Below are 27,181 nucleotides of genomic sequence, written 5' to 3' on the forward strand. Positions count from 1 at the left end.
AACAAGTTTTCCTGGTACTACACTAATACCACCATTCCATGCTTTCTGTTATAAACTAGGTGTACCAAATTACATAAATGTTGGTTATTTAATAATGGTTTTAAAAGCATTGCTGTAGCTAGTTTATTAGTGAAATTTGAGAGGTTTTTTTGACTAAACGTGTTATCATCTCTTAAGCAAATATTTCCACCTGTTAAGGAGCACAAATAATCAAAAGTATTAACTGGTGTTTTAAGCATGCAATGCCAAAATAGTTTATTTTGTTTTGCATTTTTACTGAAAAGTACGGAATTGTTTAGGAGATCAATCAGCCTCTGAAGAAACAGAGGAAAAGCAAAACTGCTGACAATGCAATCTTCATTGATCTGAGCCAGTGAAGGTCTTGGTGAACTATAATTTTGCCTCTGAAAAAGACCTCTGAGGGAAGCTGTAGAAGGTTAAATGGCTAGGTGACTAGACTGAGTTCTGTGGCGTGCTAATAAAGGATGGGGGGGAAGAGTGTGCTGTAACTTCTACCAGCTTCTTCCTATAACATCCATATGGTCTTAAAGGCTTTAAAAGTAGACCACGAACTTTTAATTCGTAGTGGTGACTCATAAAAATAAATGGACAAATAAAACTAAACAAAAATTCAGCCCTTCTGCTGTAATGGTTCAAACCATTTTAATATAATGCATTTTTTGGGCTCTTGTGTTATCATGGAAGACTTTGACCCTCAACTACTTTTACAGGGAATCTTTTTCAAAAAACAGAGGCCTCAGCAAAGGAAAAAGTACTTACTTCTGTATTGGTGTCTGAGTCTATCTCACAACTGGCTGAGAAAAGCCAGCTTGAGACTTTGGAGAGCTTAGGGAAAGCACCACTTGAAAATGCAGCATCTGAAATGGAAGAGGATGTTATGTCTAGATTAACCTCTAACAGAAGAGCAGAAACAAGTGGACAAGGAAAGCAAGAGAATGTGCATGAATCTGCACAGTTGGAGCAAACTAGAAGCCCAGCATCCTCTTCAAAAACTCCATTACTCAGGTATGGAGTAATTGCAATAATGTTTTGTCAGCTTGTTCTGTAAAAAAAGATCATGTTTCTATGTTGACATCTTTTCAGTACCATTGTTTGTGACCAGCATGGCTAAGAGTTACAGTTTCTATTATCTCCTGCAAGTCAGAAAGCATCAAACTGTCTGCTTTGAAATTTGCATTATTTTACTCATTAAATGAGTAGATCAACTGAAGGGCACTACTGACATATTGTGTGTCTATTTAGACATGATAGATGCCTTTTGTCAGGCAGGCATCCATTGGCTGTGATAGGGCCTTAGGATAATTTGTTCTTTCCCATAGCTAAGTCTCATGTTGTGTCATGTATACCCATCCATTTGTTTGGATGTTCATCCTGCCAGTAAGATTTGTTACTGAATTTTTAGCACTGACATAAGTAATTTCCCCAAAGAAGTTTCAATCTTGGCAGCTCAGAGGATATTCCTCTTACCTATATGTTGACTTGATTTTTAAAATATACCTTTCTGTACTGTTTATTTAAATGTTTTGAGTTCATGTTCTCTGTTGCTCCTGTACGTAATTATTTTGATTGTGATGCTCCACTGGCTTCTTCTAATCTGGCATTTACTTTTCCATTATGCTTGTGTGAGTACCAATATTGTGTATTTATATTTGGGACATCCACAGCAATTGGATAGTGATGCATTAACATCAGAATCCTTGCCTTAAAGTTTACTTCTCTAATTTGTAAACTCTTAACAACATGAAAAGTTAATGCTTTGTGTGTGGCTCACATAAGCTCAGTGCTGTGACTTCCATAAGCTCACTGGTCTGGGTTTACTGCTGTAATTAGGCTAAAATCCTGCAGCAGATAGTCTGCTGTAGCCTGATTCTTGGGGATCAGGTTGTCCATTGATTACATGAAGGATGCTCAGAATTTTCAGTTTGTTCTTCAGAAGTGTGCCTCCATCCTTCCTGGAGCCACTCTCCGAAAGTCTGGTAGCTTGTTATGAGCTGTGGAGTAACAGCAAATAATAGGTTCCTGTTCCCAGGCTTAAAAATTGTCAAGAATCTCTGTGACTAGACATAAAAACTCTTGTACCAGAATATTCAGTAATACCAAAGCCTTTCTCAGAATGACTTCTTGGTTTTTTTCCTTAGAATTTTCATATGTCCTGTAGGTGTGTGTTTATTTCCTGTGTATAGAATTGGACTCCTGCAATGCTATTTACATCTTCCTTTTATCGAGCAATCCTATGACATCCTGACCATATTTGTTTTGAACAGGGGTGGACGAAAACCATTGGGATTTTTATCTTTAATTTGCAAAAAAAGTAATTCTGCATCTGCAGAAGACACCAAAGGGAATAGAGGGAAGATCCAAAAGCCACGAATTGTGACTCCAAAACGAAGTCTAAAGAAACCCACTCCGTCCACTAAGGATGAGAGGGAATCTTGTTCCTTTCCCTCTACTTCATCATCTGTAGAACATGAACATGTGGGTGCTGATGCTACAGTTACGGTATGAGTTTACCTTTGAACAACCATGCATTTCTGAGGTGTGAAGAACAGAGAATTAGTTGTTTCAGGAGTGAGTAGATGGGTGTGTAGCATTCATGTTTTGAGTCCAGTATCTGTTCCAGTTGACAAGATTCTGACTTGGGCATGTTTAGGAAACTTGCAAGGGAACTCAGGTGATTTTTGTCTGCATGGATATCTATTTATTTCTCATTTTCAGTAAACTCTGATTTTTTTTTTCCCCCCTTTGGTCAAAACTTCCTACATAAATAAAATTCCCTTACAAATAGATCATGTGCGTATATATGTAAATATATTTACACATACACACTGATGAAGACTGTTAAGAGCAACCTTTTCTTGTTTTATCAGGTTCCAAGTAACAACTCACCTGAGAAGCCCCCTCTCTGTGCTAAAGATCAAGAGAAGGAAGGAGAACCAACCAAAATCTCCGAGTACTTTTTCAGTGACATCTTTATGGAAGTGGATGATTCAGAATAGCAAAGGATTTCATAAAAACCTAGGATCACAGAATATACTGCAGCAAGAAAAGAGTATTTTAAAAGTTACAATTCATTCTGATATTCATTATGCCACACTTAATGTCAGCCAGTAATAACAGTAGCAGATAAAATATCAGGAAAGTGATCTCTTTAACATTCAGGGGAAACTGAACATTCTCTGAAAGTGATGTAACAGATTCAAAGGAGAAGATGGAAAGAAAAGGCTGAAAAGCCTCATCTCCTGCTGCTCCTTTAACAAACTGGGTGCGATTACTAATAAACCCCAAAACATGCGACTGGAACTGGGATGCGGGGTCGGACAAAGAAACCATAAACCAAACGTCTTGAACAAGCTCCTCTACCTATGTAAACTCCCTATAAACCATTTTCACCGAGCCCAGCACAATAGCAACTCAAATCTGTGCCCCTCCACTGTAAAAGCTACTTGTTAGGCACAATACTGGATCTGTCTCCAGATGAGAAAGTATGCCTAGGGACCAGAAAGGTATTAAACCCTCAAAACAGCCTAGGGACCAGAGACAGGTGAAAGCCTTCATCCAGAGAGACATGAATTCAATCAACATGGCTACTGACTGCTTTATCTCAGTGCAGAGTAAGTAGAACCAAAATGCAATCAGTACAGGATTTTTCCCTTTCTCAAACCACATGTTGGGCACTAAAAAAAAATGTATTTGTCCTGGTTTAGGGCAAATTTGAGAGGAAATTTTCAAAGGGGTCCCTCTAGAAAGCAGATTCAAGTGGCCCTTTCCTCAACTGGTTTGGAAAGATTTTCTTGGAGAAAAGTGAAAAAAAACCTGTTTATTTAACAAGCAAAGTATTCACAAGCATAAAAAAATGAACAATACTAAACAATAACACCTGTTGCTGTTCTGAAGAGATGGCAAATTAAGAAAGTCCTTTCCTTGGAGTCTAACTCAGCTCACTCAGTCTATTACCAGTTCCTCCTGTGCTGGAAAATGCTGTGTCCTGGGCTTCAGTGGGCCACAGGTGTGAGGTGCCCATGTTTTTCTGGGTTTTCAGTCCAGAAGAAGGCTGATCAGTTCCCAAAAAAAAAAAAAAGCCACAGTCCAGGGAACTTCTCTGCCTCAGCTAGCTAAAACCTAACTAAAAACAAAGGAAAGCTCTCACCTGCCATCTGTCTGTTCTGGAGACAACACAGTCTGTGAGAGAGAATGCAGAGGAGCAAGTGCAGCTTCTGATAACAAGCTCTGCACTTCTCTTCCCCTTTGCTCTCGGAACCAGTCTTAAAGGTGCAAAACTTAATATCCAGCATAAACAGAACAGATGATTTGGGATACAAGCATCATGAAGTCACCCTAGGACCTGTTAATTAGTGCTGTGAAGATGAAGTGGATTCTTTCTGAAGCAACCCAGGAACTTTCAAAATGCTGACATAGTCTAAACCACTACAATGATGTCATAGGACCAGACTACTTACTAACTGCCAGCTTATGGTTTCACTCGTTTAGACACTGATAGTGAGTGCATGACTATACTACAGAAAAGTGCAATGAAATAATGTTTAATCTTGCAACAAGTATCCTTTTCCATTTTAATGCTAAAGCTTCTTAGTACTGACTATTCAAGTTCTTTACTTCTTTTTGTGAAGTATGTTACATTAGAAGGAGGAATTAACCTTTTGGGTATAATGTAATATCTGAAGATCAGAAGGCAAATACTGGAAGTGATGTAGTAAATACATACATACATATGTCAAGCACTTCAGGTGTTTTTGTTTGAATCTCCAAATTACATATTTTTGTAAGAGTTTTTTAACCACATAGTTTAAAATATTGTAGCATGAAAAGCCCAGTAGGATTGGTTCCTTAAAAATTTGTTGAAAACTTAAAAACGCAATTTACTAAAAGATAATAACAAAAGGTTAATGTTTGCAACCTTTTTTATCACTTGCAGGAGGAGATTGATGTTTCCTAGGATAAATGCTAATTTTCTTCTAAATTGGAAAACAAAGCTATAGATACAATTTCTTCTCCCTATTTGTATGTGTAGTTGTTTGTATATTTACTGACTTCCTCAGTTTCCGTTGTGCAAAGTAGCACAAAGAGATTGGATTAAACCATGATTATATAATGTCACTTTTGAGGATTTGCTGCTTTGAAGCACTTGAATTAAAAGGGTTTTCTTATGTGCATGTCTGCTTGTACTGTAACTTGTCATAAAATTCTGATTTAGCTTTAGATTTTAGTTTAAATTTTTATTTACCTCATCAAGAAATTTGTCTGGGTGAGGTAATTAGGTTTATGCACTCTGGTTGCTGAAAGAGTCAATATTTAGTCTGAAACTCCTGCTTGCAGTAGTAGCTTGAGTAGTCTTAAAATTTTTCCCATTAATGAATACTTGCAGGTACTTTTTCAAAGCAATTTATTATGAAGGTTAAACTGATGTTTGAATGGTATTGTTAATGCTCTCAAGAAACCTATCATCAGGTTTGGACTGGGTAATCCTTTACTGGCAGGTAAATAATACAAATATGTAGTTAATTTTGAAATAGTCGATGAAGTTTGAGAATGTTTTTCTTTTCAGAAGTTGTTGGCAAAGCTTCTGAAGGAACCTTTAAACTATTGTCAAATAGGAGAAATACAGAAGAAAGCTAACATTACTGCAAATTGGTATATTAGCTCTGCCAGTAAAATGTCACTAGCAGCAGTATTCCTTGAGGTGATGGAAAAGGGACTAGTGGTCTTAGTGTAGAGTAACTTACTTGAAAGCATCTGATCATCCCACTTCACCCCCCAAAAAACCCTCAAAAATACAATCACAGTTTCTGTTCAGATGGTATCTTGTGCTTTGCCTAATCCGTTTAACTTGAAATGTTTATCTAAGTTTTGTTCTACTGTAAACATTATGAAAGAGATTCATGTATACATGTAACTCTATGTATTGTATATCTTGTAGATATTAAGTATGCAAGTGTTTACTTCCTGATATGTCTGGCATGTTTATATCAATTGCACTCATAGAGCCTAAAAATAGATTCTTGGGGAGTGGCTAGGAAATAATTGCTGTGAGTACCTTTTGAGTGAGTTCTGAGGGGATAATCATTCTGTATTCAGTTGCATACATTTTAGCTTGCATTCATGTTATAAGGGGAAAAAAATCAACTACTTCATTACTAAGATTTATGGTGCCTTATCTGCATTGTTAATTGGGGCTATGCTTTCTTTTTTCTTGCAGCAAATAACATGCACTTTGATGAGAAATTTTTTTTTAAGAACAAATTTAATTTGAATAGAAATAAGAGAATTTTGTGTTTTGTGTATGGAAGTTTTATAATGATGAAGGATGTAAGAAGATACCATGGAAATCTCAATATGTATGTGTAGCATTTTTACAAAGATGTGGCATAAAACTGTTTTGCTTAGAGTTGTCTAACGCCTTGTATCATCACATACAAGCTTTCTGTGTCAAAGGAAGTAGTCCTATTCTTTATGTAAATTAGTGAATAAATTATTTTCTTTTACCTGTGTTGCTGTTTATCTAAGTTTCAAATGCAGTTTTTAAATACTTAGAAGTCCACAAAGCTAATAAGTGTGAACTAAAGGAAAAGCTGAAGTTTGGGGTGCACACAGACGTGCTGGTAACAGGCTGAGCATAGTTCAGGAGGAGGATCGTCGTTGTTCCCTGGTTTTGTTTTAAGAGTAGAGCTTAATTTACTTGGTATCAGACTCCCTGCTGTTACCTTTCTCTAAAGATAAGGGCCTTGACTTGAAGTAAAACTGGAATACTGAAGAATAGCAAAGTTTTCACAGAAGGGAGAAACTCGGACAAAGATGGTTTGGATTTTAAAAAGATTGTCCCTATTACTCTACGACAAGTTTCTAAGAAGGGCAAGGGCTTTCCTAGGCTGTGCGTGAAAACACAGTTTTCACGTGTGCGCGTCCCAACACAACTCTTCCAAAAGGTGTTCTACAGCATTAGTTTGTCCAGGGGCCTGGGCTGGGACTCCGCGGCCCGGCCGGCCCCGCTGTGCCCATTGGCTGCGCCGGGGGGAGTGGCGGCGGCGGCGGCCTGGGACGTCTGCCTCGGCTCGGCTTGCTCGGCCCGGCTTGCTCGGCCCAGCCCGGCCATGCTGCTGGGTGCCCCGCGGCTCCCGGGCCGCTGCCTTGGGCTGCTGCGCCCGCTGCTTGCCCGCGGGTACCGCGGCGACGCGGTGGCGGCCGTGGGGTCGCGCCCTGACGCAAGCTCCGCGCTCTACCAGGTAGGGCGGCGGGGGTTGCAGGGCCCGGGCGGGCCGCAGGGCGGGGCGGGCCGCAGCAATGCCATGGAGGAGTCGGTGCGGCCGGGGCGTGAGGGACGTGGCGGGCACGTGTCCGCGCACGGTCCCGGCCCCGGCCCCGGCCCCGGTGCCGCCCTGCGGAGCGGCGGGGGCAGCGCCGCGCCCCGAGCGCCGAGGCCTATCAGTTTCTGCGGGCCGAGCTCACGCGTACCGTGTGAAAAAAAAGGCGGGTTAGTGCAGTCGTCTGGCTCTTGAATATTTTTGCCCTTTTAAATTGGGATGCCAGCTCTTCCTGCGTTTCAGGCTGATCGATACTGTGCTAGTGAGGTGGAGGCAGGGTTTGTAGACAGTGGAAGATGGAGTCTGATGATTTCAAAGTTGCATGTTTTTGTGTTTACAAATTGATTCCCGAGTTGAAAACAGCTGTACAGAGCCATGGACTTGCATCCAAAAACATCATCTTTTGAGGAGGAGAGCTAGGTGTAATTCCAGTTGTCTTTACGAAGAGAGCAGTACTTCCCTCTGGTATAAGTACATTTCTTTTTAATGGGGCATTATTAACGCCATCATATTCAAAAATCGTGTTTACAGTTAGTCTGAGAAAAACATGGCTTTAGGTATGAATCGAGGCTGATAGGAGGGCATGAGTTTGCTTTCATATTTGTTCATGTAAAATACAAAACTGTGTGTGAAGCAACGGCATGTACTCTTAATGAGATAGGTCCATTGGTTCTGAGTTTGGTTCTGTGCTTTGTTTTGCAGAAACTAAATTTGGGACAGAAACTAGGTGGCTGAAGCTTCTCTGTAATGTCAGAATTTGTCCATATGCATATATATATATATACACATATGTATATACATACAAAGCTTGTGTATGTGAATTGTGTCTGTATATGTGCACATATTCATATTTTGTGTACCAAAAAATGATAGTATTTTAATAAAGGTGTTCACTTATCTGAGCTGCCCCCAGATTTGCCCTTATGTCTGGGTTCCTTTCAACCTCAAAAGAAAAGCAAGGCTTGGTAAAATAGCTAATAGTGTTAGTATTTGGTAGAAATAATTTATGGAACACGCTTAAGTGCAAGCACTGCTTTACAAACACAAAGAGGCACTTCACCATCTGAAAAAAAAGTAATACAAGGAATAACAGCACAAACACAAGAAGACATTATGATAGGTGATGAGGGTCTTGCCTTCCTTGGCTGCTGTTTACCTTTCTGGCTGTGAATTCAACTAGACAGGCTGGCCTTGATGATGCAGACTGCCTCTTGAACCAGATAGGCAGAAATGTAATAATTTAAAGGTGAGTGAGTCTAAATTCTGGAAAATGAAACAAAGTCTCTTCAAAGATTCCAGGCACTAGCTCTTACATGCACTGTGGTGATGTAGCAATAATTCATGTAGCTTGTGCAGTAACTGTTGGATTAGTGTTTAGAGTTTGCCTCTTAATTTTGCATTGAAATTTGTAGAAATCCTCATATTAACAGCAGAATTTCACTCAGTGTGCTGGTGCAAGGACCACTTTCCAGAAAGAACTTGATGCCAGTTCACTGACCTTTTTTTCATTATTTAATGACCATAATGAAAAGCCCACAAATACATGGTAAAACTAGCATGTTTATTTCTGAGAGTAGTCTTTTCTCTGTGTATTCAGAATTATTTTAATACGTCCTTATTTCTCTTTGGTAGAGTATAACAGTGTTCTATTCTGGTTTAAGGCATGAAAGATTGTGATAGAAGTTGAATGAGTTTAAGCAACTCAGATGGTTTTGTGCAGTATTATTTACAGTTTATCTAAAAAGTCCTTTCACAGTTTTCAGGTAGAGTAGCTAAACTAGCTACAGTGAGTCAAAATCTAATGAGAAAGGTTATGACTGTGATTACTGTTCCTCTGTTAACATCCTCTGCCATTTTACCTGCTTTTTTGGTTTTTTTCCTATGTTAAAGGTGAGTTTCTAAGCACAGTATTGTGTGCAAAAGGAGAATGTGTTTAGAGGAAAAAGACTGACTGAACAAGTAGAAACAGGAAAAAATTTTGGTGTGTAAAGGTGCAAAATGACCCAGGTGGACAAGCTGAACACTGATGTAAAGTAATATTGGGTGTTGTGACAACTCCAGACTTCTAAAAGTATGGAATTACAAGATACATTTTTACCTTTCAAGAGAGTCTGTTTAATCTATTTGTGGCAATTACAAAGGCAGAAAAATAATGTTGTTTTGAAAGTCACTCTACAGTCAAAGCACTTCAAATGTGAGCTGAATCTGTTCATGTTTTTATTTTATTTCTGCTTTGTTTCTTTACCTTTCAATGCCTAAGTCAACAAACTCAACTGCAACATTTGCAGCATCTTCCTAAAGGAAACTGTAAGTCTGTGTGTTGGAGTATATATGAGAGTTATAGAGAGTTAACATGGATTTACCAGCTGGTTTTTTTCTGTGAAAGTAGGCTCAAACATCATATAAATGAGAATTAGACAAGGCAATCAGATCTTTTTGTGCAGCATGTTCTTTTATTGCAGTTGCATTTTTCAAAAAGGTAGTAAAGTTCTTAATGTGTTGGCAAAAAAACCCCAACAAATTAAGCTTGACTAATACCTTCAAATTCCTAAGAAACTGTAAAAAAATCCCAACTTGCTGTAATGTGTACATGGAGTTTTGGATAATTTGAATGAAAATGGTGAGCTCAGTACTGATTCACTCATATTTAGATTTTGAATCTTTGTTTTTCTAGAAGTATGATAGCAAGAACAGCAGCTTAAAAAAAACCAAAAAACCAAACACAACCAAACCAAGACAAAACAAAGCAAAACCAACTTTTGTTTTATCTTCTTTTTCAGCCTAGAGAACAAGAATCTAAAAAGTGTTTACCAAAATCTATTTGACCTAGGTCATTCATCCTTTGGTACAAGTAATAAGGACACTTAATTCAAATCTGTGGTTTTTACAAAGTTAGATTCAAAATGCAAACAAACCTATGCCAAAGATAAACAAAATCTAAGAAACAGCACTTCAACTCTATATTAACTAGTTTATTTTAGTTTATTAATTTCAGAACTAGTCTTTTCCTATCCTAACACAATAAGATTTTATTGTATAACATTTTGATTAAATGCTTTGGAATGCTTGAGAGAGGCTAGTTCTAGGGTAGAAATGTTACTACTTTAAAGACAATACAGAGACAGTATTTAGTAAGGTAAAATTAGATTTGGAAGAGAAATTAGTCTTGCACTTCTTATGTTCATTTATTAAAAAATTAAATATAGTCACCCTTGGTTGAATTTAAAATTCTGTTTTGCTCTCCACTTAGGAGAACTATGAACGAATGAAGGCACTGGTAACTGAGCTACAAGAACAAGCAGAAAAAATCAGGTTAGGTAAGTATGAAAGTCTAGATTTTAGAATAATAACCTGGTGCTTGGGCTTGTTGAACCTCAAAGAGTTGGCCTTGCCTGTTGATCCAGCCTGCCCAGATCCCTCTGCAGAGCCTTCCTGCCCTGCAGCAGATCAACACTCCCATCCAGCCTGGTGTCATCTGGGAAATTACTGAGGATTCACTCAATCCTCTGTCCACATTGTTGTTAAACTTATTAAACAGGACTGGATCCCAAATCAAGCCCTGGGGAACCTCACTAGTTACACGAGCTGGATGTAACTCCAGCCAGAGACAGGGCCCAGCTGTCCAGACAGGGCCTTTTACCCAGCCAAGAGTGCACCAATCCAAGCCATGAACAGCCAGTTTCTCCAGGAGAAAGCTGTGGAAAATGGTGTCAAAGGCTTTGCCAAAGTTCACAGAGACAACATCCACCGCCTCCCTCATCCACTAAGTGGGTCATCCTGTTACAGAAGGAGATCAGGTTGGTCAGCCAGGGCCTGCCTTCCCTAAACCTCTGCTGGCTGGGCCTGATCCCCTGGTTGTCCTGTATGTGCTGCATAATGGCCCTCAATGTGGTTTGTTCCATTTGTTCCCCTGGCACCAGTGTCAGACTGAGAGGCCTGCAGTTCCCTGGATTGTCTCTCCAGCCCTTCCTGGCAGTGGGTGTCTAGACTAACTTCTGGTCACCTGGGACCTTCCTCTTCAGCCACACCTGCTGGCAAATAATTGAAAATTACTCCGTGACTCCATCAGCTCCCTCAGTACCCTTGGGTGGATCACATTTGTCCCCATAAACTTGTGTGTGTTTAAGTAGTGTTGCAGGTCACTGCCAGTTCCCCTTGGATTAAAGGAGCTTCAGTTTGCTCCCTTCCCTTTGCTCCCTGTCTTCCAACTCAGCGGGCTGATATCCTGTTAAAGACTGAATCAAAGCAGGTATTAAGTACCTCTGCCTTTTCCTCATCCTCTGTCACTATAATGCCCCGTGCATCCAATAAAGGATGGGAATTCTCTATTGTCCTTCTTTTATTGGTTGATCTTTTCCAAGTTTCTAGCTGTAGTTGAGCTGGCAAGGAGAAAAAGCAGGTCGGTAGTAGTTTAAAAGATCAAAATCTGTGTTTCTTCTTTTTGACTTGTAAGGCTGCCTGAATGAATTGCAGTTGACTATAATTCATGGAAACAATAAAATGAAAACATTTAATAAATGCCTAATTATGCTGCTAGAGGCTGAGCATGTAGCTTTAATTGTGCCCTATCATTATACTGGTTTTGTCATTTCATACACTGTTTCTTATATAACGCAATTTCTTTTGCAACTTTGGAATGGAGCACAGTTAAGATTTTGTGCTCAATGCTTTTTCTTTCTTGCTGTGAAACAGGGATCCAGAGTTTCCTGAGAAGATGTTAAAACCCATGGGCTGCCTCTGTCTTCTATGGGTGTAGAGACTGTTCAGCAGTTAATGAACTAATGATGTGTGCCTCATAAACTAATGGTTATGACCTTCTTCCTTGCTGCTTGTTTGCCTGTTACACAATGACAGGACAAGACCATAGTGTTTATCTTTCCTTCATCTGAGCAACCTCTACAGAATGTTAGAGTGACATTGATTGAAATTGCTTTACATATCATTTAAGTATATAAGAAAAATTCAGTACCTATGTTGAATGCTTCTGAAGTATATGTGCAGCATCTTTAGATTTCACTGTAAAAGCTGTCAGAGGATGAGTTCTTGTTTGAGGTCTTTGCAATGAATGCTTCATTTGTTAGCTGTTACTCAGTGTGTAGGGTTTTTCTGAACCCATATCCCACTGTACTGAGTAATCCCCAGCTGTGCAATAGGAAGTGGTCCCTGCCCCTTTACCACAGGTGGTTTTCTGACAGGAAGCACAAGAAGCAGGTGAGATACCTTTAATTTCCATGACTGATCATAGGATATCAGCAGTTACAGTGGCGAGGGATTGTTGTAAAGAAGAAATTAAGAAGAGGTTTCAACTTAAATGCTGCCAAGTGTGTTTCATTGTTAAGGACACTACTTCTCAGAATGGAGGTTAGTGCAGTGTAGAGTGTCTTGATGTTGGAAGAGGAATGTTCAATAGAATGGCTACTGGAAGCAAGCATGTGTGATGCGCCAAGATGACAAAAATCTTAGGATGGAAATTATTTTTGCAGTGTCACACAGTGTAAATGAAAGACTTCAGAGGTCTGAGATAGTGTGGTTATGATGTAGTGAGATGTTGAGAACATGGATGAGAGTAGTGGGTGGATATGAGAGGTTGTTTTTTAAGAAACTTGTACAGAAAGAATTTGCAAGATTTAGACTTAGGCTGGATATATAGATCTAGTGAACTGGCTGAACTGAAAATAAATTGTGGGCTTTCTGGCATGTCTGACAGGTAGGAAATTATGTGTGTGGTGATCAAGGAAGGAGGTGGGGAAAAGAACTTCAAGGGAGGCTTAGAATCTCTGTTTCAGTTATGTGTAGCTGACAGAGAAATCCTGGAGTCTCAGGAGAAATGTTAGCAAAACATAACATCTTCATTTTGGACAGAGAGACAATTTTAGAGTGATGAGGCGGATCAGTGATCTGTCTACACTGAGAGACAATGTTTGTGTAAGTTGTTACAAAGAGGCTGAGGTGTGTCAACAAATCTTGAAGTATTGAATGACACAAAGCTCTAGAGAGCAAAAGATTTAGGATGACCTCTAGTGAAGAGTTGAAATGAAACAAATATAAACTTGATATTAAATGCTGTATGTCTGAATTCTGCCTACAGTTTTGGCACGGTCTAAGGAAATTAATCTAGATGGTGCTGGGTCATTCAAGAATGCATTCAGTGTAGCTATTATGAATGAGTTCTAGGGATTAGTATTTCCTGTAGTTCGACTGATGTGCTTTCTACATGTTTTTGTTTTCTGCGCTTGTGTTTATTGCAAAGCAGTGGGGGAAAGTTTCAGACAACTATGTTTATTAAAATCTTTGCCTCAAGACTAACTGTAAAAAATGAGGTGGAAATAAATAGGTTCTAAAAAACAAGCCTTTTTATCAATACCTTAAATCTGTTTGAAGTAGAAACTATTATTTATTATTAAGGTTCATACTTCAAAAACTGGAACTCATCAGCATTTCCATTCAAAGTTTTAATATAACTGACGATTTATCTTATCTGCGTCCATAGAAAATGTGACAATTTACTGTTGTATCACAGGAGGTGGAGAAAAAGCTCGTAAGCTTCATACATCAAGAGGAAAGTTGTTACCCAGAGAAAGAATTGACAAGCTTATTGATCCTGGGTAGGTGCTTCCTTTTTCTTTTCTTAAACATTTCAGGTTGTCTCTTGCAGGTAAATATTGCAACAGGCTTCTTTCCTCTTTAGCTTCCATAAACACTAACATGATGAACACTAAATAACGTTATTGAAATTTTACAGAAATGCTCTTTGAAACACTGATCTCCTTTGAAAAAAATCTTATAAAATTTAACCTTTAAAGTAAGATTCAATGGCAGATTGAACTAGTAGTATTTTACCATTTTATTTCATTTGTCATTATTCAGGTCTCCATTTTTGGAGTTCTCCCAGTTTGCTGGTTACCAGTTGTATGGTAATGAAGAGGTACCTGCAGGAGGCATTATCACAGGCATTGGACGAGTATCTGGGTGAGAGATTCCAGTCATCTACATTACTTATGATATGAAAAGGAAGAAGGTATCATTTTATTCAATTTCCAGTATTAGGCTGTTAGTGTTTCTAATGTTTTGTTTCAGACACTCAAAAATCAACAAAATCAGTATCTCAATTTGTTTGGCCATAGCTAAAAGGAAGTGAGGTATTTTATTTTGTTTTTTGTTTGTTGGAGATTTTTAGTTAGTGTATCCCACTAACTAAACAAAACATACATGGAGTTTCAGATGTCCAATGAAGGAAAGAGATGAGTGCATTGGGAAAGCTTTAAAAAAATAGCATGGTATTTTAGCCTAAAAATTAGTTTTGCTTACTGAAAGTGCCTCCAAGACCGTTCTTGAAGTTAATTATGGTGCTATGCAGGATTATTTTACTCCCTGAAAAAATGGAACAGGACATTACAGTTCTGAGGCTGCTGTTACAATGTGCCCTTGAGTGAAGGCAGGTGAGAAGAGCTCTCTTAGAGCATCAAGGCTTCAAGAGTCCTTGACATGTTGCATTTCTTAACTGACATACATATTTACTCATTAGAAATACTTTTCTCTCTCATAAATTTTTTTTTATTTTTAGGACGGAATGCTTGATTGTTGCTAATGATGCAACTGTCAAAGGTGGTACCTATTATCCCATCACTGTTAAAAAACATTTACGTGCTCAAGAAATTGCAATGCAAAATCATCTCCCTTGCCTTTATTTGGGTAAGTCCCATTGCAGAAATAGCCAAGGTCCAGTGTTAAGGGCAGCTGATGTGTCTGCAGATCTGACTAACCAGCAGTGTGTTTGAAGCACACCTATTCAAATGTATTTTCATCCATACTGTATTATCTTTACGGAGGGTTGGCACATCTTAACAGGGGGGTGTGTACACTCCTGCTATAGGGCTGGCTTCATAAAATACAGATGCAACTGTTAACACTGTATCACTTCTTTCTGTCATGGATAAGCAACATTTCCTGTGGACTCATCCAATCAATTCAAATTACATCCTCCACCAGAACGTACTTTTTTTTAAACTGTATCTGTATGAGAAAACATCCCAAGGAAATAAAAATAATAAGAGTGATAAAATTGTCAAAAGTATTTTGGATTAATAAATTTTTAGGATTTGGGATGAATTTTTTTGAAGCAGATATTTAATTATATTTTATTTTACATTTTGAGTTTAGCCTATTAGATCAGTATTTAGCCAGATCTTCATGTAAGTTTTACTTACATATGCTTTTATTATAAAAGATGAACAGAGTGACAGATGTCTGTAATGTATTACTGATAGTGTTTTCTTATATGGTTTTATACAAATACCCAGTCTAATGACTTCTGAACCTATTAGCCAGTTTCAGTCAGCTTCGATAGAAAGTTGTAAGAAAGTGTGTATTCCTGTGGGTTTTGTGTATGTCAGCATCAGAGGAGAAAGACCTTCTACTCCATTTTAAAAAATAGAGCAGGTTATTCCTTGTCTGTTCAGCTTAGTTTAGCGACTTAAATATCAGCTGTTTGCCAGTCTGGATGCTTTCGCTAGTTAAATAGTCAACATAAATACAGGTTCTGGCCAGCCCAAGTGTTTGAAGTTTCTTGCCCTGCTGATAAGTCAAACATGTGAATAACACCAATAGAAGGATTAGGAGAAGTGTGAACTTGAAACTGTTGGTGAGATGGATACAGGGACAGTGTGGGTGTAGATTTTGTGGGATTGCTATAGAAAGAGTCCTGAAGGGAAGGAGAGGACTAAATTTGATTTTAGTTTTTAAAAAAACAGAAGAAACTTAGCTTTGCTGTTTGCGAAACAGCTCTTACTATTTTTTTCATCTGAGTTACGAGCAAATTCTGTCTGTTCAGAGAACTCTTTTTTAGTGAGTATCAGTGAGCAATTGTGGGTGATTCTACTCTTTTAAGGTCTTTTGGAATGAGGAACCGTGGGGCACAGCTATGCCTTTGAAAGAAAAGTTTAGGGGTTTTATTCCGTCTTGAGAGGTATGATCCTTGAATGAGCAATGTTGAGAGGTATAATCCTTGAATGAGCAATGTCATTCATATCTGGTGAGTTACTTTAGCCTTGCAGTTTCTGTACCTGGGCTTATTCCAGTTGATTTGAACAATGTGATAAAAGGGAGTGCTTTGTAGTCAGCACTGTGCTGCCTGTGTAATTTTCATGTTGTTTGAACTGCCTTTTCCACCAGTGATAACAGCTGCCTAGGTGCTAATTCTCATGTGGACATCTGGTGCCATTTGTCACTGAGTCAGTCACTGGTGTGGACATTTTGTTTTGGCTGCAGTCATGTAGGATGAGAGTATGCATACAGACTGGTGGTTGTACATAAAAATTAATTGCCAGGAGCCAGAATTCTCAGAGATGCTTTATCTCCATGTGCATTTCTTCATAGTCTTCTGTCCTTCTTTGGATACCTCTCGTGACAGGTTGTATTTTCATTAATTGGGAGCAGAGAGGTAACTGCTATTGGAGACCTGTGAGCAGGAGAGTGTATCCTGAGGCAAGGGCGCATAGTAAATGAATCATCTTAAAGTTAGTTTAATGTCTTTGTTGTGAAGTTTAATCAAGCTATGAAAGAACAGAGGCAGCACCTTTTGAACTCAGTGGTGATTAGCTCTGCCTTTTTCTGGAGCTTGTGACAGAATTGTAATAGAATAGTTGAGTTAAAATTGTACATTAATAGTGTTCTTAGTTTGCAGCAAGATGAGTTTGTTTAAGGAGGTATGGTTGCATCTTTAAGCGTGTCTGAGTTTATTTTCTATGAAAATTATTGGGATGGATGTTATTTTGGAGAGAGCTGTTTACTGTTTTTCTTCTTTATTTTTCCAAAAAGAATGTGCTATTATACCTACATTCGTGGAAATACATACACAGTGACAGTAACTGCTATATAGTTTAGGTAACATGCAGATGCTGTACCAACAAGTATGTAACGCTGTTCAAAACATGCTAATATAATTCGATTCATTCTAGTTGATTCAGGAGGAGCAAATTTACCACGGCAAGCAGAAGTATTTCCAGATCGAGATCATTTTGGCCGTATTTTCTATAATCAAGCAGTCATGTCCTCACAAGGAATTCCACAGGTAATTTGCTTTTATCTAAGAATTAATGTACTAAGTAGTTTTTATGCCTGCTGCCATTACCTCTTTCCAAGACTTGTGCCCATGTTTTGTTTCTAATTGCATTGTGTTGTGCTAACCTGATGGCCCAGTCTGGGGCTTGGAAGCAATGTAAATACAGTAACTGTCCACAAAAATTCATTATAGTTTTGAAGAAACTGTCTACTTTCTTATTCTTGGTGTTAATGATTTGACCTACCTGCTCCTGTCTGGGAGTAGGAGAGAAATGGACTTGAGAATGGTTTGTGGGGCCATATGAGAAAGCCCTAGAAAATCTCTTGGGACAGTTCTGCATCAGCACTGCAAAGGTGAGGACCCCCTTGAGGATGGCTAATAAATGAGACATATTTTCCACTAACAGGGGTATGTGTATAAATCCATTTTATACCCTGATGTGTTTTATGCTGAAGCGGCCCTAATAATAAGGTTATTTTCTAATGCGTTAATGATGCACAGAATTACTGTTAGTCACAGTTCCTGGATTTAGAAGTGCTTTTGTGTCATGGTTCACTCAGTAATACATAGGGATCGGTTTTTTGATGCAGGTGGTGTGCTAGGGAAGGGAAGCTACATATTTTGCTGAATCTATTACTCATGAAGAATGTAAAACATTTGAGGATTGCTGATGGGCAGCTATGGCTGCAGTGACAGTGAAGGGCAGGATGTACAGTCCCAATGGAGTTGAGAAAGACAGGTAACAGAATAAAGACTCAAAGGGACTTGTTAGCAGGGACCTGTGAGAAGCTGCCAGGGAGAGTGGAAAAATCCATGATCTTTGAAGATAACCTACTGCAAATAAAGGAACACTACAGAAGAGCAAACAACTGGGTAATTGACAGCCTACAGAATTGCTGTCTACTCGGTCACTCCCTACCTCTTTGTGTGGTTTTGTAGCCCTCTCTTATACTGGCCTTATACTCCCTTTTGCAGACCAAAAAATTCAAGCTTTCTTAGCTGTTCTTCCTGCAGTGTTCCACACCTTTGATGGTCCTAGTTCATCTTCTTTTCCCAACCTTACTGTATCTTTTTAAGCATGAAGAAGACAGACTGCACCAAAAGTCCTTAAAACAAGTCAAAAAAGCAAATTGTATGGAACTTCTTAGAACTACCGGTTCTGAACACCAGTTCTCAGAACTAGTCTTTTTTTTTTCATTGACCAGAAGGGAGAACAGACAGCTTCCTCATTTAGCACTGAGGCACAGCAAAATTAATTTAAACTGAAGAACTCTTTCACTTTACCAGGGGAAAGTATATACAACCTTCCAACAAAACAATGTATCAATAGAAGAAATAAAGACATTGTTTGAAACCTGAATTCTTTATGGGCATCTGCAAGTGGTCAGAGCAAAAAGAAGTTATGGTCATAAATCCAGGTTCTCTTTAAGACCTGTGATCTATACAATCCTGACAGATTAATCTATGGCTAATTACAGTAAGAGCGGAGGAATGCAGAACATTAAAAATTATTGAACCTCTGTTTTCTATACAGTGAGAAGAGCAAAATCTATTCTGAGTGAGAAACAGGTCACACATACTGTGGAACTTGTGATGACAGTATTTATTTTCAAGAAAAAGTTCTCTACCACACTTTGAAACCCTGAAAAAGCTGGACATTATCCTAGCAAAGGGCTGGGATACAGTTTAATTTATGGGTGCCTGCAGTGGGCCATGAGGTTCTTGCAAGTTATATGTCACAGCGGTTATTTCACTCTATGTTGTCTGAGACTGGGCTGTCACACAACCAGAGCCCATGGCAGTGCTATGACACAAATGCCACCATAATACCATTATTCAGTGTTCTTTTTCAGAAGGAATAAAACCCTTGAGAGACGATCGTTGCTGGATTCTGCTGCCCTGAGGCTCAGGGGGACACGATTCCAGCCCCTCACAAAAGAGACTCCACTGAGGCCTTGGGCAGGGTTTTTTTTTTTTTTTTTTCTGGGGGAAGGAGTTAGTAGAAGCCAGTACTTCGAGGGTGAAGCAGATGCACCAGTTAAGGATACTGTATTCAGTCTGACTCCTTACATGACAGATACTGGCTCCGCAGGATTTCTGAGGAAACTGCCTGTGTTACCTTGATACCTTTTTGGCACATTTTGGAAGCAAGTAAGAGTTCAAATCTTCAACCATCTTTTACTCTTCCAAAGAATCCCACAGTCCATTTTCTCTATAAAAATCCAAGGCTGAAGATTCCAACAATGCACTAAATCTCTTTAGGAAGTATGACATAATTTACCTTCTGCAGTTCTTTCCTACAGTAGAAGTAGACCACTTGTAGTGATTAGGTAGGTCTCTAGAGAAAAGCAGTGTTTAGTTAGAACAAAAATACTTTAGAGAAAAATACAGTTTGTAATCATGTAAGACTCCCTGGTAGACCTAGATTGGTCCTAGTGTTTTTTTGGAACATCAAATGCCAAAGGAGTGATGTTTTGCTGAATTATCTTTTTTGGAGAAATTTTGGAAAACCTTATTTTTCCTAGAGAGTTCAGTCGTGATCTGCTTTGAGTAATGATTTTCAGATGTTATGTCAAAGATAGATGTGTATAGCCAGCTTGCAAGGCTGAAATTACTGATCTTGGACAGGACCTTTCGAGAAATGCTTGACCCTACAGTCATACTCTTGTTTCCAGCATATCTTGAAATGTATTTTACATACTTGTAAAGTTGCATTAAAAGGTTGAATTTGTTTTTCTTTACCATATGATGTTGTATTAGGAGTAATTGTATTCATATACAATAAGAATTAAATATAAGAAATATTTGTCTTTTATTAAAACACTTTTCTGTTTGTTGTGACGCTGATGAAAGTTAAATTTTCCACGTATGACACTGATGAATGTTTATTTGTCTTTAAATATTTATGGAAGACTGAGAAAAATGTTTTACTGAAGCAATTCCTTTATTTAAAAGGATGTGATAGGGGTGCATTTTGTTTGGGAGATGTATCTGCTTTGTTTTATTTCAAAGAGGCACTGTTAATGTTTGTAAATCTATTATTAGTCCTGTGCTAACAGATTGTGGTAGCTAGAACCATCTTCCCTGTCTGAGAACATGATTCTTTGGAAGATGGGATTAGGAAATTATGCTCTTTCTGATGTCCACTCTGGTCAATTCTTCTGAGATGGGAGTCTGGATATTATTAGTTTGCTACCTGATGATCTGTGCTGTGGCTTGCTTGAAGCTCTGTTCATCAGTTCATCAGTTCTTCTCAGTTTGGCCCTCAAAGTGCTTGCTTTTTTTCCCCCTCTTTTGTTTTCTAGTTGCTGATATGCTTTTAATTTCCCCCTCCAATTTTACCTGTGACTAATTTGTTATTCACCCACCACAGCTTAAATTACGTTGTTGTCTATATGGGTGTGAATCAGAAAGCTGTGATTAGCTCCTCATTAGCTGCTTCCCGAGCTCTCTGACACTCATACGCTGCATGCATGCGATGGGGGATGGATCACTGGATATGAAATAGTATAGTGTATGTGCACTCAGGACTGTTGACTGTTATTGAACACATCAATAATTTCTTTGCAGCAATTTAGAAAACTAAGTCAGGAGGTAGGACATTATTTGGAAATTTGACAGGTTTTAGTAAGTAGGTTTTATTTTTTCCAGTAGATACATATTCCAGTTTTTATGTTGGAAAAAATTAACAACTGAGTTAAAGTTTAAATGCAGGCACATTTTCTCAGTGTGAGCATGGTAAAATTAAGAATTGGAAAAAAACACAAATCCTAGAGAAAAAAATGAAATAAACTTATTTAAACCAAGTTTCTCCCATTTGTAGAGACTTAGGTTATTTTTGAATTTGCCCGGAGTTTTTTATTAAATGCACAAGAGAAGTACTGCAGATTAATCATGTGACTCTGAATATATATGGTTTTACGATCCTGAAAACTGTTTGCTGAAAAGGCTGTTTGATTTGATGACAGCAGATTGACATATTTCATGTAGTCCTTCTTTAGATGTGCATAATGTGATTTAGAAGTTTTATTTTTCTATGCAGTGTTTTCTTCTTCTAAATTATCCTGTAACACTAATTGTTGTCACCTTGGAAATATCTTGAAACAAACTTAAAATAAAATAATGTTGTTTTCCAAGTTTTTTTTTAGTGGTGATGTGTGTGTATATGTGTGGTTGTGAAAGAAAGCGTTTGCCTTTTTCATATGAGTATTCCTTTTCTTCTGCTCTGCAAGTGTCTTGAAAGGATCTTTGAAGATGCTCCTATGAAGGAGAAATTGAGAAACTTCCCTTCCATGATTGTCTACAGTTACAGTATTCATCATATCTGGGATCAAGTTAGTTTTGTAAATGTATCACCAAGGTATTACTGGTAGAAAATGTTCACTGACTAGGTGTTCATCTCAAAATCAGGCAAAAGGATGAAGCAGGAATTATTCATGTTGAAGCCTGTAATGAGATGCTCAACGCATCTCTAAAGGGCAAAATTAATTAATTGATCCATTGAAGACCTGAAGTAGCATAATAGGAGATGGGAGAAATTTCCTTCAAAGGATGTTAACATTGGTGCAATTATGCCAATAAGCAGTAATGGAAGCCCTGACGAAAGTGTAAATACCAGGAGAAACCTATATGTTTTAACCTTTAGTGTTCATGAGTAAAACCAAATTGCATGGTAGAATGTGTGTCTCTTGAAACATACCACATACCTAGATCATGGTACTTCGTATTTGAGTTTTCCAGCAGGGTAGTCTGAAGATCATAGTTCAACAGACTGTTGAAAATGGAAGATTTCTTATTTTTAAAAGAAATGCTAAAATATAAGAAAAGTTTGCTCTCTTTGACAGAAATAATCTTGCAGTGCTGTCCAATGACCTGTATTAAAATACATAATATAATCTGACTTTGCTATTTTTAAGGGTTGGACAGTTCATTAACTTGTCCTTTTTGTTTTTCTGATAGATAGCAGTAGTCATGGGATCCTGTACAGCAGGAGGAGCATACGTACCTGCAATGGCTGATGAAAGTATTATTGTTGGGAAACAGGGAACAATATTCCTGGGAGGGCCACCACTGGTAAGGATACAGAAGTTTCTAGTGACTGGCCTCTCTCCTCCCCTCCCCCCCTAATCATGCTGCGATAATTGTACACCTGAAACAACTGAGTCATTTCTTGGTGAGATATTTCTAGATACTCTGTAGATTAGATTGTGTTTTTAAGTAAGTCTGAATGTTTCTATCCTAAATCAAATCTCTTCAGTTCATTAGAGGTATATAGATATAAATCAGACTATGCCCAGGTGTTTTTATAGTACTGTTTTTAGATTGCTGTGCACATTTTAAATAATAAAAATTGTTTCTATATTCAATTATGTACTCTCTAGGTTTGACACAAAATTTGAAAAATCCACAACCATGTGTATTGTATCTCAAAGTTAAAATCAAAGATAAAAGAACTTCTGAAGCAGGACTGGTCTGCTGTATTTTTATGTCAGTTTACTGCCAAAGGAGGCAAGCTTACAGTGGAGTTTGTCCTAGTTCTCTCTCTCTCCTTCCATCCTTCCTTCCTTTCTTCCTTCTTTCTTTCCTGCCGTCCTTTGTAAGGAAATTGTTTCTAAGGAAACTGACCTGACGATTTCCTGTGAATTAAACCTTGCATTTTTGTGGAACTCATAGTGAAATTTGTGACTGTGAAGTACTACAATGTAAGAGAGCTTTAAAATTACAGTAGCTTGGCAGAACAAAAGGAATGCTTGAATGTGGCTTGTTATTTTAGACATAACTGTATGTCCTAGTCTAGGCTCAGTTCTATACCATTACAAATAATAATACTATAATGTCATTCTTTTGCTGACAAAGATTATTCTATTTAGCACAAGCTTTATGAGAATAAAAATGAATTTTTAGTATTAAATGTTAGTGCTAGAACTAACGGAGCATCATTCATCACAGCTCTTCAAGTCTCAATAAAATGTGGCTGGATAAACTTGCTATTTTAAAATAGTCAAATATGTGCCAAATTTACTGTTCAAGCTGGTCTGAGGCAGCACGATGGCTTTGTTTTGGTTACAGTCTTTTGGGAACTTTAAGGTGTGCTTCCTGTGACAAAGCCAAATGTAAATCTAATGTCTCTCAAGGGTCCTTCCATCTAAAGCATGCCGAAGTGGAGAAATTGCTTTGTAACAGCATTGCTAATGAAGATATTGCTTCATTGATTTCTCTTGTAACAGAGGAGGCAAAGTCTCTTGGAAGTCACTTCCTTCAACACTTAAAATACTAGGAAAATGTGGTGTGTCCCATTAAACTGTGGGAAAACAGCCGCTGACAGATTGATTTGTTGACTGGTTCCTAAGGCAGGATTGTGTTACTCTCAAAAGTATTAAGGACTCATCCTTTAATGTGATTTAGTGTTTACCTGTATAGCTTTTCTCTCATTTCCACAGCATATTTTTGCATTGCTTTCTTTTCCTTTAGAATGAATTTTTCCCCGTTGCATCATCTTGTTTATAAAAGTAGATTTGGCATTTTATACTTCTTTCAAAGTTCAGTGTATAGATGGCTTTTAAATTCTTGTGTAGTTAAAAAAAAAATAAAAAAAGGAAGAAAAAATCTTAAATCCTTTCAGAATTTAACTGGCATATGGAAAACAGGGGCATGGGACTCGCATCTAGAGTAGAAGGATACTTTGTTCCCCATCCTAGTAAAAAAGACATTTAGTTTGAAGTAATTTATTATTTTAGTGGAGACTTTCCAAGTTGATAAGAAGAACAAAGTAATCAGGAAAAGCAGATTAAGTAATGAATAGCAACTGTGCAATGTAATGGTAATTTATTTACTGCTCATTAGGATTTTGTTGTTAGACATTTGACAGTAATTGTTTCAAATGTCCTATCTAGGTTTCTGTTCTTTTTTATCTCGTTTGTACTAGTGTTTTTCCACTTGTTTGTAGGTAAACATAGACAAATCATCCTCAAAATTAAGTAATTCTCTATAAATACATCACTGTAATTTAGATATTTGGAGTTTCTTGCTGAAAGTGGCATATGCATGAAGGAATATACTATTTGAGAATATTAGTTGAGTGAGTAACATGTAATTTGTACGTCTTTCCTTTGAGATAAGAAAACTAGTGTGATGAAAGACATGAACTTTGTTCATCAGAGTGTTAGTAGGTTCGTTACTATAACTAGGAGTAACTTCCCTGGTTGCAGGAACACCTGAGCTGTTCAAGTACAAACCTTTTTAGAAGGTTTTCAGTAAGACATCTAATACCCAGTGTGACCCAGAAAACTGGATTGGAAGATTAAAAAAAGAGAACCAGATGCTTGTTCTCTGGGAATGGTCATCATTTAGATCATATGTGTATGCCACTGAGATGTAGCTGATGAGACTTTTGCCAGGATAGACATCTGGAAAAGGATGACCTGAATCAGGCCTCAAGGGGAGGACTTGACTAGGGAAGTCAGTGACTGCAGAAGTGTTGTGAAGTTAAAAAGTTTTTAAATCTTTCCCCATTTCCAGAGGAAGATTTCACAACTATCCTCCAATATTATTTGTTTCTTAGCAACCTGCAGATGTAATGATCCTTATCTTTGTGCGTATATGTCAAACTTTATTATCTCCACCTGTCAGCCTTTCTGTTCTCTAGAGCTTTTCATATTCTCACTGAAAATGTTCTACTTGCCTACTTCTAAGCTTCAAAACTACTTCAGACTCCCACAGAAACACCTATTCCATGCTGTAGCAGATATTGTAGCTGTTATTGAGTAAGCTCTGTTCCCCATAACGTCTTTCCTATATGAAGGAAATTGGATTGGATTTTATTGCTTACCTGCCTAAAACAAAACATCCTGAGGAAGTGAAAAAAGAAATATCCCTGATGTTACTTATAATTAGTCTTGAGATGTGTACAATAAAAAAAAAAAAAATCTGAATTGTAGGTACAGTCCACCATCTAAAATGGAAGTTTTCTTGGCCTCCTTTTTTGGAAAGGTGAGGAGTAATGACTTCATAGACAGACAGATCTCAATAGAAGAGGACAAGTGTCACAGTAGCAGTAATATTCAGGGCCATTCTTCTGCACTTTCTCAAGTGGAATATCTGTATCCTCATCTTTGGCAGCACTGCTTGGTAGTTCAGGCTGTCATGTAAATCTATAGGCTCTTGTTCCAGAAACTTCTGATTCTTCCTTCCTGAGGTAAAATTTGCTACTTTCTGTGCTCAGAGGTGAAAAAGTCTGGTAAAAATAGGGAATAAGTTTTTCAAATTCATGTGCATTTATGTACTGGGGAGTTTACTGCATGTTGGCCTCATCTGTTATGAGGAAAATAAGTATTGTAGCTAAAGTTTACATTTATAGCTTTCAATAATTTCTAGCTGAAGTAGCTTGAGCAGGTGTTTCTTAGGAAATGCCCAGATATATTTTTGAGACTCTTACTTGCAGTCTGTTAGAATTTAAAGACCTTTAAGGTAACTTCAACCACTAACTCTAAGTAATTTTAACTGTTACTTAAACTCTACAGTTTGTAGAATGCTCTGCTCCACTACCGTATCTGGAAAGGTGATGAAGCATATATACTAGTTCTCACCTACTATGACAGGGTAAGACACATTTGGGCTGCAGGGTGCAGCTCTGAGCACTCCAGAATGAGCCTGAATGAGCCAGTGAAAATCCATTAAGATGATGGAGTGGAGCATCTGTAAAATTAAGAGGGTGTGAGAGAGATGAGACTCTTCAATCTGGTGAGTTGTAGGGCAAATCTATCCACAGCTTGCAAGGGGGAGTAAAGATAGCAGAGCCAAGGTATTTGTTGGTACCCTGTGGTAGGTCAGGAGACTGCCAGGCAGAAACTGAAATACAGGAAGTTTTTTTTAGTTGTAAGAAAACATTTGCTGTAAGGCTGGTCATGCCAAACCAAGTTGTCCAGAGAGTTTGTGGAGTCCTTTCTTGAGCTATTCAAAACTCATGGTCATTACATGGTCATTAGCAACCTTCTCTGGTTGACCCTGCTTTGCAATCTCACATGGCAGCAGACAGAGTCCTCAGCTGCAATATTGTGATTTGGAGAACGAAAACTTCACCTCTCCGGAAAAATAAAATAGCTTTTTTTGTAAAATATCTTGAAATTAATCTCTGGATTTCTGTGCCAATGGAAATGATTGCACTATTCAACTTTGTGCAAAGTTCTGCAGTAGTTAATAGTTTGTTATAACTGGTTGCATAGTGACAGATGTATGTAATTATTTCATAGAATCATAGAAAGAAATCATATATCAAATGATGGAATCACTTATCTTATAATACACCCTAAAGGTCATTGAGTCTGGCCATTAACCTCACACTGCCAAATGTACCACTAAACTGCATTAAACCCCTAAATTCCACATCTGTAGGCATTTAAATACCTCCGGGGATGGTGACTCAGCAACTACTCTGGACAACCTGTTCCAATGCTGCATAACCTTTCCAGCAAAGAAATCTTTCTCACTTCTCTTAGAAGTATCTTATGTTCACTGTTTAAAGAAGACTCATATTAATTGTCTCTGACAGAAAATTTCCATTTATTAGTATGCCATACCTTCATATTCCATGGGTAATTCAAATTTCAGAACAAGAATCCACTGTTGAAGAGCTATCTATACTTAAATTTGCAAATTTGACAGTTTGAAAGTGTATGTGAAAATACATATATTTATTTATATAATTGGTGTGCTTCGTTGTTATATATGAAACTTGGAAACTGAAATCTGTTTTGGAAATGATGATAGTTTTTCCTTCCCTTGCTTG

General features: G+C 38.0%; 2 protein-coding genes across 3 annotated transcripts in view; both read left to right on the forward strand.

The window, feature by feature from the left end:
• BDP1 (B double prime 1, subunit of RNA polymerase III transcription initiation factor IIIB) overlaps nt 1-6,521 on the forward strand; it is a 52,492-nt gene extending 45,971 nt beyond the window's left edge. For both annotated transcript variants that reach the window (XM_063180998.1, XM_063180999.1), the window contains exons 40-42: nt 732-1,026; nt 2,286-2,520; nt 2,889-6,521. In XM_063180998.1, the coding sequence (XP_063037068.1) occupies nt 732-1,026; nt 2,286-2,520; nt 2,889-3,017 (659 nt within the window). In that variant the 3' untranslated portion in view covers nt 3,018-6,521. The remainder of the gene's footprint in view (nt 1-731; nt 1,027-2,285; nt 2,521-2,888) is intronic.
• A 602-nt stretch (nt 6,522-7,123) lies between these two features.
• MCCC2 (methylcrotonyl-CoA carboxylase subunit 2) overlaps nt 7,124-27,181 on the forward strand; it is a 37,213-nt gene continuing 17,155 nt past the window's right edge. The window contains exons 1-7 of the mRNA XM_063180988.1: nt 7,124-7,259; nt 10,588-10,654; nt 13,858-13,942; nt 14,205-14,306; nt 14,902-15,029; nt 17,294-17,406; nt 22,357-22,470. Coding sequence (XP_063037058.1) covers nt 7,128-7,259; nt 10,588-10,654; nt 13,858-13,942; nt 14,205-14,306; nt 14,902-15,029; nt 17,294-17,406; nt 22,357-22,470 — 741 coding nt within the window. The 5' untranslated portion in view covers nt 7,124-7,127. The remainder of the gene's footprint in view (nt 7,260-10,587; nt 10,655-13,857; nt 13,943-14,204; nt 14,307-14,901; nt 15,030-17,293; nt 17,407-22,356; nt 22,471-27,181) is intronic.

The sequence above is a fragment of the Melospiza melodia genome, chromosome Z (genome assembly GCF_035770615.1).
Source record: "Melospiza melodia melodia isolate bMelMel2 chromosome Z, bMelMel2.pri, whole genome shotgun sequence".
NCBI lineage: Eukaryota > Metazoa > Chordata > Aves > Passeriformes > Passerellidae > Melospiza > Melospiza melodia.